The 21,563-nt window shown below is 43.6% G+C and overlaps 1 protein-coding gene across 3 annotated transcripts in view; it reads right to left on the bottom strand.

The window, feature by feature from the left end:
- Window positions 1–21,563, bottom strand: part of LOC140389979 (diacylglycerol kinase delta) — a 225,184-nt gene that overhangs the window by 171,054 nt on the left and 32,567 nt on the right. For all 3 annotated transcript variants that reach the window (XM_072474713.1, XM_072474715.1, XM_072474714.1), the window contains exon 2: window positions 3,181–3,291. In XM_072474713.1, coding sequence (XP_072330814.1) covers window positions 3,181–3,291 — 111 coding nt within the window. The remainder of the gene's footprint in view (window positions 1–3,180; window positions 3,292–21,563) is intronic.

Raw genomic sequence — 21,563 nt, 5'->3', positions numbered from 1 at the left:
AACAGACTGAGCTCATTTACTTTGAAGCCCTAATCCCCATAATGTTGTCAGCTGCTCTAGCCCTTCAGGCAAGCCATCTATTTGCAACACATTTTCACAAAATCAGGTTAAGATGCACACTTATTGGCGAACGCAGAGGTAGTACAATAATAAAATGCCATCAAATGGACCAAGGAGAGGACAATTAAAGCACAACATAAGAGGACAAAGAGGAAGCAGAATAACTTCAAGAAATATGGCCACAGCAGATAAAATAATCTCAATTAATCCATCCCCAACACAAGTGATCCTCTGTGTTAAAATAATGTTTATACAAATCAGAACTCCTAAACTGGCTCAGTGCCCAGAGTTAACCGAATTATAAAAACTATCAAGGCCCCAGGTTTGATCCCCAACTTCTACTGAGTTAGCTGATGTCACCTGGGTCCATAGTTGGGCCACTACAATTATCCTGAGCATCCTTCAGCTCTACATCCTGATCAAATCACTACCTAGTGATCCCTGCTTGAAAGTGCCATATGCAGATATCAAATTAGGACAAGATTAGATTTGGCCTTGATCCATTCCCCCAGCCTTTTCTCCATTGTGGACAGTGTGTAAGCTCACATGCCAGAGTGGCACAATGGCACTGTGGTTAACACTGCTGCCTCACAGCGCTAGGGACCCGGGTTCAATTCCAACCTTGGGTGACTATCTGTGTCGAGTTTGCACATTCTTCCTGTGCAGTCCAAAGATGTGCAGTCTAGGTGGATTGGCCATGCTAAATTGCCCTTAGTGTCCAACGGTTAGGTGGGGGTCATAGGATTACAGAGATAGGGTGACTGTCGGTATCGAGTTTGCACATTCTTCTGGTGTAGTCCAAAGATGTGCAGTCTAGGTGGCTTGGCCATGCTAAATTGCCCTTAGTGTCCAATGGTTAGGTGGGGTCATGTGGTTGCAGATACAGGGCGGGGGAGTGGGCCTAGATAGGGTGCTCTTTCAGAGAGTCGGTGTAGACCCGATGGGCTGAATGGCCTCCTACACTATACGGATTCTACGACAAGTGAAAAATGGCTAGTTGGCTAAAGAACTGGAGGACAGCATCCAGCAAGGGTCAGTGCTTTCAGTGGAGGAGAGAATATTAGAAAAAATATGGAATGCATTCAAAACCAGTGGTGGTGTGATAAATGGAAGACAAAGCCATTAAAAGAGTTGATTAACAGGGCAAATACACAGTGTTCTTCCCCAGAAAGTCAATTGGCAAGGACTGAACTGTAGTCAATCTTTTACCCATTTTTATATTTATTTACAGAGTTACACATTGCAGCCATATATCTCCAAACCTAAAAACCACAGTTTCAGTCTGTGTCTACTGATAGTGATTCAAAAGAATTATCAGTTAATGTCCACCACGAATTAAACACAATTCGTGGAAAGCGCATGGGGAGGTGTAGAACTCTCATGTCTGTGAAACATGTTCCCAATCTTCCAGGTATAAACCCAGTTACAGTTGTGGGTAACCTGCTGGGCAGGACACTTTATTAATATATTTCAATCAAATTCCAAAGTACAATTTTGACTAGCATCTGTGATGCTAGGGGCATCAGGAGGAGGCAGAGATGGGAAATCCACTTGACACTTCTGGCTGAAGATGGTTGAAGATCGTCTGCTGTGTTGGGATTCCTTCATCACTGAGGATGGAGAGCCTCTTCCTCCAGTTAGTTATTTAATTGTCCAACAATTTTCTACAGCAAATGTAATGATGGTGCAAAAAGCAGCCTCAGATACTCAAAAAATCTTGAATGATCATAAATGACCATCAACATTCTCCCAAGATAAAAAAAAGTTGAATTGATAATGCACCAAAAGCAGCAGCAGGTTGTTTTGAAGAGAACTCACAACCCATGTTTTTATGGATGAGCTTAACCATGAGGGTGGAGCCTCATCTAAATTCACAAAATTTGACGGGACTTGATTTGGCCAAATTACATAGTGACCCAAGAACTGCACACAACATTAGGGTTACTTAAATCAACTGGCTCAAAACATCTGTCTCAAATTCCCAAGCACCCCCATGTTAAAGAGGGAGTCTCATAATCAAGGCTGTTCTGATGGATGAGAATACCAGGATGTTGTGTCACAAGGGCAGTACAGATCTTTTGGCACAGCCCTAATGTCTAATGAAAAATGAATGTTTATCCCTCTCCACTCCTTCCTTTCTAATCTTCATTAATATCCTGGGGTGCATAACATCCATGCCAGCAAACATATTTAGCACCCTCAGCTCTTTAAAAATAACTTTTTACATTGACAATCATATCATAGAACCATAGAATTTACAGTGCAGAAGGAGGCCATTCAGCCCATTGAATCTGCACCAGCCCTTGGAAAGAGCACCCCACTTAAGCCCATATCTCCACCCTATTCCCATAACCCAGTAACCCCATCTAACCTTTTTGGACACTTAAGGGCAATTTAACATGGCCAATCCACCTAACCTGCACATCTTTGGACTGTGGGAGGAAACCGGAGCAAACCCAGGCAGACACGGGGAGAACGTGCAGACTCCGGACAGACAGTGACCCAAGCTGGCAATCGAACCTGGGACCCTGGAGCTGTGAAGCAACCGTGCTAACCACTGTGCTACCGAGCCACCTACAGCCCTACTGTCTAATAAAAAATTAGTGTTTATTACTCTCCACTTCTTCCTCACTAATCTTTATTAATATCCTGGGGTGCAGGATATTACTTGTAAGGACAAGTAAGTACTTGAAGAGCGATTTGATAGAGAGGTATGACAGCTATCGTTAGATATATTTCTCAGAAACTGGGGCAGCTGAATGGATTGTAGCTACCTTTTCCTATCCTATGCCCTCTGTGTATCTAGGTACTGAGCTGTGAAAGGCCAATAAACATAAAAGGCCTTGTGAGTGCAGAGTTTAACTATAATCAATGAGACTAGAAAACAGAAAAATAACCCAAGCTTTCACTGACCTATTGCTGAATTCAGATATAGCAGTCATGTGTTCACACTGGCTCAGCTGACGACTGAATTACAGAAAAAAAGACCGTCGAAAAAACACTGTGGGTTATCACACTATATCATCTTGTCAACCACACCAGGAAAGCTCATGCAGGTAAACATCACAGATTTCCTTATACAACGGCAGTTGATACACCACATAAATTTTTTAAAATGACCTTTGCATTCTTTGCATAATACAGTGTCCGCCCCCGGAGCTTGAAATATCTTTTCTTCCAGCGCTGAAATGAACTTGTCTGTTTCATCAGAAGACCTTCTTTTATAATTGCCTGCGGGGAATGAAAACTCTTTTTAGAACTAAAGACACAGAAGATGGAAGCAGAACATAGACACAATGCTCACCTTTTAAACATAGGAACACAGGACATGGAACACTGAATATTCCCTCTACCCTCTCATCCAACCACCATTTAGAAAGAAAAAAATGCGAGCCAGAGTTACTACTGAGTAGATCACAGTGTAAAACCTGTCACTTAGACCGAGCTTTTGATCACTAGTCTTAATATCTCCTAATGTGGTTTGATGTTAAATTTTATTTGATAACAACTCCTGCGAATCAGTTTGGGATACCTTTACAACATTAATAAGGGCAGCACGGTGGCACAGTGGTTAGCACTGGGCTGCGGCGCTGAGGACCCAGGTTCGAATCCCGGCCCTGGGTCACTGTCCGTGTGGAGTTTTCACATTCTCCCCGTGTCTGCATGGGGTTCACCCCCACAACCCAAATATGTGCAGATAAAGTAGACTGGCCACGCTAAATTGCCCCTTAATTGGGGAAAAAAAATAAAATAATTGGGTACTCTAAATTTATATTTAAAAAATGTTTACAACATTAATGGTGCTATATTAGGATGCATCGGATGGAGGAAAACTGCAGGGGATGGGCACAATGGAAATGTGGAGCTTGTTCAAGAAACAGCTACTGCGTGTCCTTGATAAGTATGTACCTGTCAGGCAGGGAGGAAGTGGCCGAGCAAGGTAACCGTGGTTTACTAAAGCAGTCGAAACACTTGTCAAGAGGAAGAAGGAGGCTTATGTAAAGATGAGACGTGAAGGTTCAGTTAGGGCGCTCAAGAGTTACAAGTTAGCTAAGAAGGACCTAAAGAGAGAGCTAAGAAGAGCCAGGAGGGGACATGAGAAGTCTTTGGCAGGTAGGATCAAGGATAACCCTAAAGCTTTCTATAGATATGTCAGGAATAAAAGAATGACTAGGGCAAAGTAGGGCCAGTCAAGGACAGTAGTGGGATGTTGTGCGTGGAGTCCGAGGAGATAGGAGAGGTGCTAAATGAATATTTTTCATCAGTATTCACACAGGAAAAAGACAATGTTGTCGAGGGGAATACGGAGATTCAGGCTACTAGACTAGAAGGGCTTGAGGTTCATAAGGAGGAGGTGTTAGCAATTCTGGAAAGTGTGAAAATAGATAAGTCCCCTAGGCCGGATGGGATTTATCCTAGGATTCCCTGGGAAGCTAGGGAGGAGATTGCTGAGCCTTTGGCTTTGATCTTGAAGTCATCTTTGTCGATAGGTATAGTGCCAGAAGACTGGAGGATAGCAAATGTTGTCCCGTTGTTCAAGGAGAGTAGAGACAACCCCGGTAACTATAGACCAGCGAGCCTTACTTCTGTTGTGGGCAAAGTCTTGGAAAGGTTTATAAGAGATAGGGTGTATACTCATCTGGAAAGGAATAATTTGATTTGAGATAGTCAACACGGTTTTGTGAAGGGTAGGTCGTGCCTCACAAACCTTATTGAGTTCTTTGAGAAGGTGACCAAACAGGTGGATGAGGGTAAAGCAGTTGATGTGGTGTATATGGATTTCAGTAAAGCGTTTGATAAGGTTCCCCAAGGTAGGCTACTGCAGAAAATACGGAGGCATGGGATTCAGGGTGATTTAGCAGTTTGGATCAGAAATTGGCTAGCTGGAAGAAGACAAAGGGTGATGGTTGATGGGAAATGTTCAGACTGGAGTCCAGTTACTAGTGGTGCACCACAAGGATCGAATTTGGGGCCACAGCTGTTTGTCATTTTTATAAATGACCTGGAGGAGGGCATAGAAGGATGGGTGAGTAAATTTGCAGATGACACTAAAGTCGGTGGAGTTGTGGACAGTGCGGAAGGATGTTACAAGTTAGAGGGACATAGATAAGCTGCAGCGCTGGTCTGAGAGGTGGCAAATGGAGTTTAATGCAGAAAAGTGTGAGGTGATTCATTTTGGAAGGAATAACAGGAAGACAGAGTACTGGGCTAATGGTAAGATTCTTGGTAGTGTGGATGAGCAGAGAGATCTCGGTATCCATGTACATAGATCCCTGAAAGTTGCCACCCAGATTGAGAGGGTTGTTAAGAAGGCGTACGGTGTGTTTCATAGATTATCATAGAATTTACAGTGCAGAAGGAGGCCATTCGACCCATCGTGTCTGCACCGGCTCTTGGAAAGAGCACCCTACCCAAGGTCAACACCGCCACCCTACCCCCATAACCCAGTAACTCCACCCAACACTAAGGGCAATTTTGAACACTAAGGGCAATTTATCATGGCCAATCCACCTAACCTGCACATCTTTGGACTGTGGGAGGAAACCGGAGCACCCGGAGGAAACCCACGCACACACGGGGAGGATGTGCAGACTCCGCACAGACAGTGACCCAAGCTGGAATCGAACCTGGGACCCTGGAGCTGTGAAGCAATTGTGCTATCCACAAGGCTACCGTGCTGCCCCGTGCTACCGTGTTAGCTTTTATTGGTAGAGGGATTGAGTTTCAGAGCCATGAGGTCATGTTGCAGCTGTACAAAACTCTGGTGCGGCCGCATTTGGAGTATTGCGTGCAATTCTGGTCGCCGCATTATAGGAAGGATGTGGAAGCACTGGAAAGGGTGCAGAGGAGATTTACCAGAATGTTGCCTGGTATGAAGGGAAGATTTTATGAGGGAAGGCTGAGGGACTTGAGGCTGTTTTCGTTAGAGAGAAGGTTAAGAGGTGACTTAATTGAGGCATACAAGATGATCAGAGGATTAGATAGGGTGGACAGTGAGAGCTTTTTTCCTCGGATGGTGATGTCTAGCACGAGGGGACATAGCTTTAAATTGAGGGGAGATAGATATAGGACAGATGTCAGAGGTAGGTTCTTTACTCAGAGTAGTAAGGGCGTGGAATGCCCTGCCTGCAACAGTAGTGGACTCGCCAACACTAAGGGCATTCAAATGGGTACTGGATAGACATATGGACGACAAGGGAATAGTGTAGATGGGCTTTAGAGTGGTTTCACAGGTCGGTGCAACATCGAGGGCCAAAGGGCCTGTACTGCGCTATAATGTTCTATGTTCTATATAAATGTAATTTGTTGCATTATAACGATGAGGATTTTCCCACAATTCAATTGTAATTATATAATATCTAAAGCACACAGGCGATTTGCCCAACAAGGCCAAATCTGCATTTCTGTTCCATCTTGAGAGTCCTTCCACCCATCCTCATGTAGCCCTGTAAGCATTTTCTTCTATTTCTTCCTCCTTCGTGTGTTCCCCTTAAATACATCCAAGCTATTCTCATCAGTTACTCCATGTCATAGTATGTTACACATTCTAACCACTCTTCGGGTAAAGAACTTTGTCCTGAATTACCTATTGGATTAACTAGTGACTACCTTATACTTATGCCCACTAGATTTAGACTCCCCAGGAGAGGAAACATTTTCTCTACAGGCACCTTAGTAAATCCTTTGATAAGTTTAACTTTCTCCATCAGGTCACTGCTCAGTCTTCCCTTTTCTAGAAAAACTGAGCCCCAACTTTTCAGCCTTTCCTGATCTACCCCCCACCCCCCTCAGTTTGGTATAAAATACGTGAATCTCTTCTTCAGTGCCTCCATGTTCTTTTGCTTACAATGTGGGGACCAGACCATGTGCGGACTAACCAAGGATCTTTATAAGTTTAATGTTAACTTTTCTGCATTTTTATTTCCATCTCTTTAGAAATGAACCCCAACAATGATAGATCACATCATTAAAAATGGACTTGAGTGTTTGAAAAGAAAGAATATGGAAAGAGGGATGAATTGCAGGGAATTGAGATTAGAGTAGAGCGCTGTAGTTCAAAGGTTAGCACAACACGGGTGCAATGGACTGCACGACCTCCCTCTGTGCTACAATATATGATGATGTTGTGAGAATTCTGCAATATGACAGATCCACCAGCATGCAGTCAAAGCCTATGGTTTAAAAAAATCATTGATTTCTCAACGCATTACCATCATCCTCTAATAGTCATTAAGAGCACAATAGGATAACTTTGATAAGAAACAAGTCCGGTTGATATAATTGGTCTCATGTCTTTGGGTTGGGTAGGGGGAAATCAACCTGGATTTATGATCCAGATTATCTCATGATTCTTGCTGGAAAATTCATGTGTGGCTCTTGATGGGAACATAATCAGGCTCAGTTACAATGCCCTCTGCACTGGATAGGCTGACAGTACTCTACTCAATGGCCAACCTCATACATTGAGAAGTCACTTGAATGCGATACAGGAGGGTGGATGGCAACCAAGGTGACCAGTGAGAGTCAGTGGTCTCAAGAGAGGAAAAGAAAACGCACAATCTTTTATGTAGGTGTTCCAAAAAATTGTTCACTTCTCAGCTTTGAGTCATCAAAATCCTGCACATCTGTTACATTTCATCTTTATTACTTCTGAAGCTTCTGAGTAGTCCTTTGTGCCATTATCATGACACCACTCATTCCTGGTTACATTCTGATCCGTGTCTATTGAGCCACTCATTATCCTCAAAAATGTCCTCTTGCCATGCCTGTACAATCACCTGACACGTGCCCACTGTTATATCCTTGATTTACTTATTTATATTCTGAAATGGAATTGGATAAATACTTGAAGGTAAAATAAATTACAGGAAAATGGAGAAAAACAGCAAACTGGGGTAAATTGGATAACTTTACCAAAGATTTGACACATACACGATTAACATCTTCGCATGCCAAGTTATTCTACAATTCTACATGTTATCCCTACGAAGAGATTACATTACATTCAAGGCATATAGTCAGCTTTCACACATCCAATTCTCCCCTCCTCAACCAACGACTCCTTGGCTGTGCTGCCTGACATCAAGACCTGAACAGACTTTAATTTCCTTCAGCCCCGTGAAAGAAAAACCATCCTGCCTTTATAGCCATGTAAAATGGCTGCGTTCCGATTAATCTGGCCAAAACCCAGTTTAAAACAGCTAACCCGAAAGACTGCTGGGATAAGCAGCCAAGAAGACACAAGCAGGCAGCTGCAGACAGGTTTGCATATTCAGCTCTGGGAACGTAGCCCAGATCGATACTTAGGGCTATCAACAGCCCATCAACCCAGGTATCCGCAGTTGCATTCAGGACTGTTTACACCTAATCTACTCAGACATCCACAGTTAAATCGGCTATCCCCGGGAACAATTGCAACATATTAGCAATTGAATACCGGGCCAGACCTGTCGGCGCCTGCAGTGGCCAAAACAAAGACAGGTGAGCGACCATCCCCCGATCGAGGAATCGCCTCACCATTGGACACATCGACCCCAGAGATTGGGGACAGAATCCAATCACTTGGTACTCAGGGTCAAGGGTCGCCCCCGGGAGGCGGGAAGCCCCTGGGCCCTATAAAAGTGAGGGTCCAAGTTCAGATCTCTCTCTCTCTCATCTTCGCCTGCTCGAGACCTTCGCAAGACCAGCCACCGGCAAGTGTAAGTTTGAATCCAACGATCGCTATCCGGTAGAGACACCTAGCCACCGACCTGTAGCAGCCTTTTGAATCCCGCGGGCCAGATTTGATTGGACAAGCCATTCGTTTCCCTGACCTGGTGGGCTCTTCCTAAGTTAAGTATTGGCCAGTAGTGATAGGTTTATTATATAGAAAGTAGTATTAGGGTATTAATATTGCTTGTTGTATATAATAAATGACCGTTGTTTTAATCCTTACTAAGCGCTGTGCTGTGTTATTAATCATAACCTGAACTTGGACCACGTGGCGGTATCATAAAGATACCTGGCGACTCATGAGCAAAGGTGACCTAAACAGAGCAAATAGACTAAAGCTAGAAAGAGCAACACCTTGTTCCCATCGTACCTCTGTTAAGCTCCAGCTCCATCAACTTCCTCAAACTGAACCATTCAGCCTATCGCTTCCGTTCCACTGCTCTGCTAGGTCAATTCCAAACTGAACCCACTGGCACACTCCTTCCATCTTTCCATCCACAACCTCGTACCTTCCCTTGCTTAAAATATTTATGCGTTTTTTCTTAAAAGTTGCAATCGTCACTGTCTCAACCACTTTCAATGGCATACTCAAAGCAGGAAATGTGGAAGAAGATTTCTGCAGCCTCTCTCTGTGCTCTATGTAACAATTTTAAATTGATGACCCTTTGCCCTGAACTCCCCAACCAGAGGAAATATTCTTGGCCAACTCACCCTCTCAAAACTTTTCATAATTTAAAAAACCTCTGTCAAATCTCATCTTTGCCTTGCGTAAGTCAGTATAAACAGTCCAAGTATCTCAAGTTTCTCCTGAATTAAAGCTTTACATCTCTGGTATCATCCTAGTTAATTGTTGCTGAACAGCCTCCATGTCTTAATGTTTTTTTTACACAGGGGTGCCTGGTGCTGAACAAAATATTCTAATTGTGACCAAATTATTGCCCTGAAATGACACAATCTCAGCATTCTTCTCTTGGCACTGAACTGACCTTACTGCTCCAACTTCCGATCAACTGGCAAGGCATTTTTCACAGAAACTCAGGAACGTACAGGATTAGAAAGAGCTATTTCGGTTCATCTAGCTGGTCCTGTGGTGCAAAACACAGAAGACAAAAGTTCCCGACTAACGTTCCAACTTCTTGTTAACATCATTAATGTTTCCAGCTTCAATTACAACCACATGCAGACTATCCCAAATATTTACCACCTGCCCTGTGTAATAGTTATATATGATGTGTCCCATTCACCTCCCCTCCTGCAAGTCCTCTTGCTGACACTCTCAAGGCCATGGCAAGCTGTTTCTCAGGAGTCAACAATGTTGATATTTTTAAGGATTCTGAATATCCCTATAAGATCCTCTCTGAATCTTCTCAACTGTAAATAAACTCAATTCTGTAGTTTTTCTTGTAGTTCAGCTGTCCAACACCAGGTATCAAATGAGTAGCCCTTTAGTAAATATTTTTCAGTGTCATGTCCCTGCTGCAAGATGGTGACCAGAACTGTAGTGCTCCAGATCAGAGTTTTTCAAACCACGTCGCGTTGGGAGGGTCGCAAAGCGATCAAGCCCCATTTTCTAGCTGCGAGTAAGCAAGGCAACAGGACTGTGAAGCACTGAAGATGGATTATTTTGTTATAAGGAAGAGAGGGTCAGAGACGCAAACAAGCCAACTGAGTCTGTTGGAGAGCGCTGCTCAGGAGAGTCCATGGCAGGACAAAGCAGAGTTAAGTGTTAGCTCTGTACAGTGCTTCAGGGTCTCTGGTAAACAGCCAACAAAGAAAAAACTGAAATCGGGAACAAAGCAGTCTAAACAAGATTTCATGAGGTATGGCTTTGTTAATTGTATCAATGCAAATCAAGATGCAAAACCCATAGCACTGGGACTGCGGCGCTGAGGACCTGGGTTCGAATCCCGGCCTTGGGTCACTGTCCGTGTGGAGTTTGCACATTCTACCATGTCTGCGTGGGTTTCACCCTCACAACTCAAAAATGTGCAGGTTAGGTGGATTGGCCACCATAAATTGCCCCTTAATTGGGGAATTAAAAAAACATTTTTTTTAAAGATGCAAAGCCCATGTTTGTTATATGCAGGGAAGTACAGACAAATTGGAGTTTAAAACCCTCAAAACTTCAAAGGCATTTGAAAACTAAGCATGACGAGTTTGAGGACAAACTTCTTGATTTTTTTCAAAGGATGCAGCGAGAATCTAAATTATCAGCTGAAGTCCTTAGCAGAAATGTGACACTGAATGACAAAGCAAGTGAGATCGTGAGGACCAAGAAGGGTCACTTGTCGCATTAAAAGTAAGCAAAAATGGTGGATTGCAAAGGTCGGCCTTCGTGGGTCGCAAAGGTTGGCCCGGTTGGTGTAAGTGGGGCTGGGGCGGAAAAAGTTTGAAAAACACTGCTCTAGATGCAGATGACCGAATGCTTTGTGTAGACTCAGTATCACATCCTGTGATTTCTGCTTTATTTTATGAACTATATATCCCAACATCTTATTTGCCTTATTTAAAGTTTCAATGACCTGTCCACCAGCACCACAAATTCTTTTCCTGTGTTGTGTTCTACAGATTAACATCATATGGTTTAAAAATCCTGGGGCAGAATCTCCGCAGGTGGTTCTGATCAGCCGCTGTAACTTTGGCTGTGGAATCCTCAGGGAAACGGTAGCTGGAACACAGATTACTGAATGGAAGGAGTTACTGAGCTTGACAATATTAGGGAGCCGGATGTTGTGCAGACTGCATTACCTTAAGTTTCAGGGAAATTACCAGAGTTTGCTGTAGGATGATCCTCTTCTACATATTACTACAACCATTTATGTCCTAACTATGGCCTTTATGGAAGATATATATCTGACAGTGATACTGGGAGCTGAATGCAACATGCTGGAATGAGTTCTCTTTAGATATAAACCACAAGATTATTATAATGCAACATTATTGAGTGAATGTTACACCAATTCTGGCAAATAGCTTGAGTCTTGCTTGTAATTCCACTCCCAACATTCCAAGCTTCATGCTCTTCATGAGATCATCCTGTGATGAGTATATCAAGAACTTAAGAAAAAGAAAAATACCAAATACCTTAATTGTACACTGCCTTAATTATGAGGAGGCCAAACAGACAGCATTTCTTTAAACAGACTGTTGGCAGTTAGTCTCCTCGTCTGCCAGAAATCTTAATTATGACTCTGCTAATTGATAAGAGTTACGAAATGGCAGAGCTTCCTCCAGATTTCCCACTTCTAGTTGTAGAACCAATTGAGAGGACTGTCTCTGGATCCCAAGTAGACCAATGTAGATACCTATCATTTATAAACTAGCACTTCCCTTGCAACACCGGGGATCAGCTGCTTTCACCATCCCTTCTGCCCACAACCCCCTGCGAAATGCCTACATTGCATCACCTGGAGTTCTGCACACAAGTACAATGGTTCACTCTTCCTCCTGCAGAACTTGCGATTTCTCTGTTCAGCTAGTGACTAGTTTTGCATTTTTACATTAACTGAGAAAGTTATTACAGCTGAGTTATTGATGTAGGTCCACATTTTCTAAATTAAGTCAAATACTTGACTGTGGTTTGCTGTTTTAATCTATATATAGAGTGCTGATGGGAATGTAGCCTTTTAGATGGAAGGAGGGGATTTTTGATATGTACAGAAAGTTTTAGTCTGGCTAAGATGCTTTGAAGGATATCGAAATATGCACACAGCTTCAATGTGCCAACATCTGTGCATCCAGATATGCTTAAATGGAGCTGCCACAAGAGTAATACGAGGTGACTCCACACAATACATAACTCAGGGCCAGCACAAAATTAATTGGTTGTAAGAGGAGAATCTCATTATTCTTCACTTCTCCTTTACAATTTAATCCACAGGGGTAGGTGGGCAGTGTGGAGGACCATCCTTCCATAGAAGCACTGTTGGGCTTCAGTTAGGAGGCAGCCAGGGAACTTGATCATATCCAGGCCCAGGAAACAATCTTCTGGGTCTGATTCAACAGTGGTGCTGGGTCTGTCAGCGATATTAGATTGCTGCAGATGTACAGAAGAGCAGGATTCTGCTTTCTCTGTGCTCAGCTGGATTCCATCTGTGCAGACAACAGGGGATGCCAGAATGTTAGTCTTAATCTGTCATTCTTTTAATTTATGACAGGTTGAAACTGTACATGCTATCCAACAGAGAGGAACACAGGGCATTTGAGAAGCAGGAAAAGATTGTTAAGCCCCATTTTTACAACAGCCCAACCCCATCTGTCTACTTTTTCAGCATATCTTTTACCCAAGTTTTAATTCGAAGCAAAGTCAAAATGAAACAAACTGGTTCAGAGTAATCCTCTGAATGGCTTGAAGTAATTGAGTAGTTAGTTTTCACGGCACACTGTCTTATCTATGTAGTTCTGAGTAACACAGGAAACATAGTGTTACTGCTCTTTACATGCGCACGTCATGAGCCCAAAGTAAATGGGACAACACATGGTCTCTTGAACAGGCAACAATGACTGTGAGAATCAGTGAAAGCAAGTTTCGCTCAGTATTTATAGATTTATGGCAAACCAATCTGACTAAACAAAGTTCTAGATTTCAGTAGAAAAGCATAATACTGAGGATGTTGGAAATACTATTTTCTACCCGGTCACAGGTAGAAAATTTGTCATACCTACTCCTTGCTCAAAACTTGCGAACTTTTCCCAGTTCTGTTGAAAGATCATCAGCCTGAAATGTTAACTGTTTTCCTTTCTACAGATGCTGCCTGACCTGCTGAGTATTTCCAGAATTTTCTGCTTTCATCACAGATTTCAGTATTGCACTTCCCTTAAAATCAAAAGAAATGTGCTCGAGGTGAAATTAGTGTTGGTGAATGAAGCTCTTTCCCTGTGTCAGCATGAGGTATGCCAGCATGCGGCAGAGCCAGAGTGAAGTTCCTTTTCTCTGTCACCACATCCCCGCAGTCCAACCAAGAAGACCACCATCTATTCGAGATCTTTTACCACACTTTACTGCTACCCACTAGCCATCCTATGACGTCTGAGTTAGCAAATTATTATCAATTCAGGACTAATTTGCGTGAACCTAGACTCTCAAAGCCAGCAGACACAGATTTTACTGCCATCTTTCTGGCTGGATGGGAATCCAAGCTCCAGAGATGAAAGGCAAGCGCCTAAATCAGTGGTTTGCAAATTTTTTTCCTGGGACTCACTTTTGCTAACCGGACGACCTTTGGAATCCATGCCGGTCGACCTTCGCGACGCATGCCACGTTCACTCAACTTGTTTTGCCTGCTTTATTTGCTCGAGAATGAGATTGGGAATTGTCCCTGGTGCTATTGGAGGAATTAAAGGCACAACTTTGCTTTCTAATATCCTGAAAATTCAGATTTTTATATTGATTCAAATATAATTTAGCTGGTAGTTCTTCAATGCTTTTATATTATTTATTTCAAATACATAGCCAATCTTCTTTCAAATATTGAAGCCTCTACCTCAATAGCTGCTTGTGATAAAGCACTCAATAGTAAATAACTCAATAGATGCAAAGCATTTGGGGAGGTTCCCAAGTCCTGAAAGGTGCTGTATATCTTTTCCAATATTCCATGTTTAAATAACTGTCAATGAAAAATACTTGTCATTTCTGCTTCTAATCATCACCCTCAGTTCATAATCACGTGTTATTTTCAGTCCATGGCCCCTCTCTGGCAACTCAACCAACAGTTTGCAACCTGCGTCCTATCTGACCCTGACAGGGCCTTTCAACCACGTAGCTGCGCGATCAAGGACATCTATTTCCACCTCAACAATACTGTCACCTCTGCCCGTGATGCAGCTCATGTGCTGGGTAACCTCTCATCCATAACTTTATTGCCTCCAGACTTGACTCACCTCTGACTGGCTTCCCACATTCTACCTGTCTCTAAAGCAAGAAGTCCTAACCCATACCAGATGCCATGCACCCATCACCCCTGTGTTCGCTGACCCACGCTGACTCCCAGTTAACACCCCCATTTTAAAATTCTCATCCTTGTTTTCAAGTTCTTCCTGGCCCCTCTCTATTTCTGGAAACGCCTCCAGCCCTAGAACCCTCCGAGATATCCGCGCTCCTCTTTTCCCAGCCTCTTGGACAACCCTGTGGGTTCCCTTCCTAAACCTCTCTGCCTCACTTTCCTCCTCGAAGACACTTGTTAAAATCGCCCTCTCCGCCAAGTTTTGGTCACCTGCCCTAAATTTCCTTATGTGGCTCGGTGTCATATTTTGTTTTATAAAGCCCCTGGCAAGTGCCTTGCGATGTTTCATTCTATTGCATGTGAGACATAAATACAAATTGTAGTTTGTAACCAACTCACTAATCAGTATAATCGCTCACAATTTTGAAAGCCTTGATAAGACTCATCCTTAATCTTCAAGGTTCCAGTGAAAAAAGGTCCCTTTTTTATAAAGCCTTTCTTCAGAACTGTAGTTTCTCATGCCAAGCATAATTCTAGGATGATATCATTGCGTACCATTCCCACAATTCAAATATCCCTCCTCTATTAAGCTGTGTCAACAAATTCAACACCATTTCCAGGTTTTCAGATCCAGTGCCCTATGTGCAAAACTTAGAATCTCTCGACTTGTTTTATGATATTTTGATCAGTGCACCCCTCAATCTCTTTATCCACTTTATTAAGAACTATGCAATTCAGGGTACAATTCCTTTCCCTGTTTGTACTGCACACTGAACTGCATCCGCCATCTATCTGCTAACCTGTCGCTTGCTTCCTCCTTCCTCACAGTTTGCCATTCCCATGATTTTGAAACCATCATCAAACTTCGATCCTCTATTCCATTTGCGTTTATACCCAAATCCTTGGCACTCTGCATATGGAAAACAAAAGAAATCTCAGCACAGACCATCTGAATCGGCAATGCATTTCCAACTGTTTTTCCACTAACTCTATCCTGTATTTTGTATTCTAAATGTTTACAAACAAATGAGATAAGACTTTCCAGCCTATAATTTCCTGATTTGTCTTGTTCCCATTTCTTGGACACACCCTATCTTCCGATCCTTTGGCATAATTTCTACTCCCAAAGATTTTGCAAAAATTATGGCCAGTGGTATCTCCTCACCTATCTCTTTCAGTATTTTGAGATTCTAGCCTAATGAATTAGAAGGCAGCGAGTGGCGAAACAGCTAGAGGGAGGATTGGGGAGAGAAGAGGTGAGTAGGAGAGGTGCGAGCGGACAAGAGGCAGTTAGTGTGAGGCACTGGTCGGAAGAGAGATGGCGAGCAGAAGGATGGACGGCTTTTAAGTGGGGTTTTCCCTGGGGATTGATGCAGTGTGGGGGTGCGCACAGTGCTGTCTGGAAGCTGTAGGGAGTAGGGGTTTGGAGCGGCCTTTGGAATTGCTCTTAGGAGTCAGGGAGGAGGGCCCTTCCTTCCAGCACTCGAACAACCCAAGGAGTTGCTATCCTGGTGCAATGGGTCAAGCAGGAGCCTCCATGAAGAAACATGTGACTGGGAGAGGTTTCACTAATTAAGCAGAAGTCTCTTGTTTTCCAACCTGGTCTTACCGCTGAGCGAGGGCTGATTTGGGGTATCCAGAATCATAGTGAAGGGCTCCCTTTCTTTTAAGGGGATTTTCCTATAGTGAGGAATTAATTATTTTTGGCTAATTTAGTGCCCTTGTGAAAGCTTTTTTCGAGGGTGATTGCCTGCTGCAGTGAGGAGTTTATTTGACAGATTCAGTGTTGTGGTGAGCTTTATTTACTGGGGGGGGGGGGGGGATTTATGGGCATCATTTGGGGGGATTTAATGCTGTGGTGGAGGGATTTAGTGCCAAAGTGATGAGCAGTTGGGAGGTTTATGAGGTGGTTGTACTGAGGGGGTTAAATTGGGTCTAGTGAGGAAGATTAGTTAACTTTATTTGCAATGGTGGGGGCTCTAGCGAGGGGTATTGCTGGCTAGGCTGGAATTTGCTGCCAGATACGCATGGTGAGGAGTTGGCTGCCATGAAAGGGCAAGGAAAAGGGCCAAGATCACATCTATATTTGTGGTGATTTGGTGCCTTTCAACATTAACAACTAGAGTTAATGGTTGAGCGAGTAAACGTAACAAAATCTGAGGTTGAGTCCCATGAGAACCATTGAATTTCTACAGTGCAGAATGAGGCCATTTGGCCCATCGAGTCTGCACTGACCACTGAAAGAGCTCTCTACCTACACCCACTCCCCCGCCCTATCCCTGTAACTCCATAAACTCCACCTAAACTGCCCATCTTTGGACACTAAGGGCAATTTAACATGACCAATGCACCATCTTTGGACTGTGGGAGGGAACTCCGGAGCACCCAGAGGGAACACACGGAGGCTCGGGGAGAAAGTGCAAAACTCCACATTGACAGTCACCCAAGGCCGGGTCCCTGATGTTGTGAGGCAGCAGTATTAGCCACTGTGCCACCCCAGGCGAATGGTGTTTCCCTCAAGTTAGCAACTTCCAGCAGCTCCTGCAACCAACCAGGCCACAGACGTGTAGGCTTTCCTCTGGGTACTAACCTATGAGGTTGAGGGGGGCGTTGGGGGTTACAGATGCAAGTATTCACCTCTTAAAACAAGCTATACAGCAAACAAAGATCGATCATCTTTTGGCTTGGGGTGACTTCAATGCATGCATTGAGGCAGACAGTGACTGATGGGCCTCAGTCATGGAGTGAAGAAGATCAACAATAACGGTGCCTAAAATGAACTCTATGTCACCAATACCTTCTTCAAGGGAAGCCATCATTCCAAGTTAACATGGCATCACCCAAGTTCTGGACATCGACACCAACTAGACTGAACCATCACAAGCAGGCATGATATGCCCAGTGTTCTCCACACCCGTACCCAATTGCTCTCGTGTTGGCTGCAGAGTGCAGGTACATTACCTGAAAGCTTCATAGTTCCAAACACAATGGCCTGCCATGCATCACCATCCCTTGCACAGGCAATGATGCACATAGCAGCACTTTGCATTGTCTCTGAACTGCTACCCACCAAAGATTTACCAGGAAGGGCTGATGGCATCGATGAAGCTTGGAAGTCACTTAGCTCAATCATCTGTGAAGCAGCAGAAACATTATTTGGTGAAGGTGGAATCAGTAAAAAGGACTGGATAGAGACCTACTCAGCTGAGATTATATGACATTGATGCAAAACAACCCCTACATGATGCACATCAACCCAATACTTAAAACACGGAATGATCTGAAAGTAGCCAAGTGCACTGTGCAAAAGTCAGGGAGATACAGTGCAAAAAAACACAGGATCAATTTATGTCAAGAAATCCAAGCTGCCTCTGACAATAGAAATCTATGAGCTATATGTGAAAGGGTCAACAGGGTGCTTGGCTCTACCATCACCAAAATTGTTCCCCTGAAGTCTTGGCAGACGGTGAAGTATTCACCGACGGGAGTAAACAGATGTCCCACAGGGTTGAGCACTACAGTGAGATGTACTCCTGTGAGATGTACATCTCCCAGTTCCAGGCATGACACTCTCCCACAGCTTCCTGTCATGGATGAGTAAGAACTCACTCAAATCATCACTCGTTTTCAAGCAGGCCATAGAGTGCTTAGCAAATGCGGAAGAATGGAATCCAAACTGCTCAAACACCAAAAGTTCCATCTATAAAAATAATAATAATCTTTATTGTCACAAGTATGAAGTTACTGGGAAAAGCCCCTAGTCGCCACATTCCGGCGCCAGTTCGGGTAAGCTGGTATGGAAATTGAACCCGCGCTGCTGACCTTGTTTTGCATTACAAACCAGCTGTCTAGCCCACTGAGCTAAACCAGCTATATCTATTACCATGCCTTTCTGGCCTTCTCCTTTTCACCTGGAAGGTAGGTTCCATTCACATGAAATGTGTGATGGTAAAAACAAGTATACAAAAACAAAGAAATCAAGGAGACTGCAACATCTTTGGGGCATATCTCACTCCTGTGACGTTTTACAGCGAAGGCCTTCGCTTGGGTCATACTTAAAAGGCTCCATGTATTAATACATCCAGAATTACAGTGCGGTTTCCACACCAACAGATCTACTGTGGACATGATCTTCTCCATGTGCCAGCTATAAGAGTAGGGACTAGAATGTACTTCTTCACCTTACTTTTGTAGATCTCATTAAGGCATCTAACATCGTCAGCAGAGCAGGACTACAGACGATTTTGGGGGAATTGGCGGTCTATTAAACTCTTCAGTCAAATCCACTCCTTCTATGGCAACAGGCACAAGGACAGTTTGATGGCTCCACTTTTGACAGTTTCAGTGAAGAATGGAGTGAAACAGGGCCCGTGTCCTAGCCCCAATCTGTTTGACATCTATTTTGCCATGCTGCTGACCTTTGGCTTCACTGAGCATATGGAAGGAATCCACTTGCAAATGGCATGCTTTACAATCTTTCAAGACTGAAATCCAAGTCAAAAACACATCGTCTTGGTCAGAGAACTTCTGCAGACGATGGTGCGTTAGTCACCGACACAAAAGTACAGCAGTAAGGACTCATGGACACGTCTCTCCTGTACCTGCCCTCCCTTACGCATCAAAAAACCATGGTCATGGGACAAGGTGTTACATCTCCACCCCTGATCACATTAAATAACATCCCGCTGCAAGTGGTGAGCAAATTCTGCTATCTCAGATCCACAGAGACAGACAATCTGGCCCTTGGTGCAGATACACAAATTGATACACAAATACCACCTTTGGCTGACTCGTGAAATATGCATGGAATAACGCCAAGCTGATTCCCTTAAGATGAAGATGCGGGTTATGAGGCCTGTGACCTCAGCATCTTGTTTGCATGCCTGTGAAACATGGGTGACGTACATCTATTAAGTATCTCATCAATTTCCATCTTTGCTGCCTGTGACACAGTATGGGTATATCCTAGCAGGTCAAAAATCACAAGTGCAGCAGCCCTTAAAAGGCAGAGCTCCCAAGTTTGTTCATAATCCTTAGGTGCCTTTGTTGGCTCATGCACATCCACAGAATGGAAGTGGGTCGCAGACCCAAGGTCTTTCTGTAAGATGAACCAGTTGGAGCCAGACAACAAACAGGGTGCCAAGCTCTGCTTCAAGGATGCCTACAAGCATGACAAGAAACCTTTATACATCGATTATCACACCTGGGAGTCACTAACTGACAGAGGAAAATTATGATACCTCCTGTGGGCTGACATGCATGACCATGATGACAAGGCTCCAGTGTCTTGGCAACACATACCAAAGCCAAAAACAACCCATAATGACTGCTGGTTGGTTTAGAAGTGGTAGTCGTGGCAAAACCTGCCTTTCAAGGATAGGCTGCTTCAGCCATCTGCAAAGATGTACCAAAGTCTGAAATAGATTGCTTGTTTGTGTCCATCATCTTTCGCAGATGGAAGGATGCCAAAGATAAGCCTTAAAGACCTTTCCACATTCAGTCTCAAGGTGGTTTTTAATACAATGTCAATTGAAATATTTATTTCCATATTTTCTTGAGGTGTTCCTTCAGGTCCATTTTTATTGTCAAGTGAAAACTGAGGTAAAAACACTTCCTTATGCTCTGACGGCTGTTTGTATCCCTCACATTCAAAAGGTCTATTTTTATTTCCCTTATGAACAGAAGGAATGTCACTGTATTAGGGGAAATACACCTCTTCATTAAAGTAGCTATGTCACTTCAAAACATTACGGATGGTGAAGTGCTGGAACTCACCACTGACTTCGAGGGGATTCAGTCTCACCTGAGCCGAGCTCACTCTTTGGCTGCCTAGGCCGTTAGCTCTGGAGCTTTCACTCTCTTTCTCCTCCTTTAAGATGTTCCTTAAAACTTACCTCTTTAACTGAGCTTTGAGTCACCTGTCATTAAAATCTCATGTGGTTCAGTGTCAAATTTTACCTGATAACATTGAAATGCCTGCCTTGAGTTGTTTTTACTTCATTAAAGGCACCAAATAAATGAATGTTGTACTTAACAGAAGTTTGTTTTGATTAAGGCAGAAATGACAGACGGTATTAGGGTAGCTTCCCATCCTGTTTATGGAGCCGCATGCTTTACTGAGCCATGGAGCTTCTCCAAGCAGGATTTCTGCATGTTACCGATTGCTCTAGGGTTTGCCAAGAATCAATACGTGGGCGGCACACTGATCCAGTTACTCTGAATCATAAAGTGAGTACAGGAAAAGACAACGTTTTTATTCATCTGGGGATGCCTGAAAGAAGAGAAAAATGTTTTGAATGCAGAAAATTGCTTTCTACTGAACTGGGTCAGATAAAGGGATTTGCAGAAAAGGCTGTAGCGTGGCAACACAGTGGCCAGGAATGAGTTACCTGTGGTGGCCCCTGTGGGCATGTGGATGATGTTCAAATGTACAATACCGTACCCCACCCCACTTTGAGTTTAACCATTCATATTGAGGATCTTTAAGTTGGCACAACCATCTCAGCCAATCAAGGAGAAAACTACAAACCCTCACAACTACAATACTTAAATGGGTATTCCACGTAAACAAAAACTGCACATTCACTGCGCTTCTTGAAACTCCAGCTCTGTCGTGCTAAATGGTACAGGGCCGTTTACTTCTATACGTTCCCGTGCCTGACCAGGTACGTGGAAGTAAATGGGGTTCAGTGTTCCAGCACAGCAGTGCACATCTTCAATTCTTGTATCTGAGGGGAGGTCTGGATGAAATTGACAGAAGGTAATTTAATGATACCAGGATGCACTGGTCAGGCATTAGTGCCATTCAATTTGTGCATACAGCTGAGCCCAATTGAACTAATCCAACCA

Source organism: Scyliorhinus torazame, chromosome 14, assembly GCF_047496885.1.
Source record: "Scyliorhinus torazame isolate Kashiwa2021f chromosome 14, sScyTor2.1, whole genome shotgun sequence".
Classification (NCBI taxonomy): Eukaryota; Metazoa; Chordata; class Chondrichthyes; order Carcharhiniformes; family Scyliorhinidae; genus Scyliorhinus; species Scyliorhinus torazame.
This window is presented reverse-complemented; position numbering and strand designations above follow the sequence as displayed.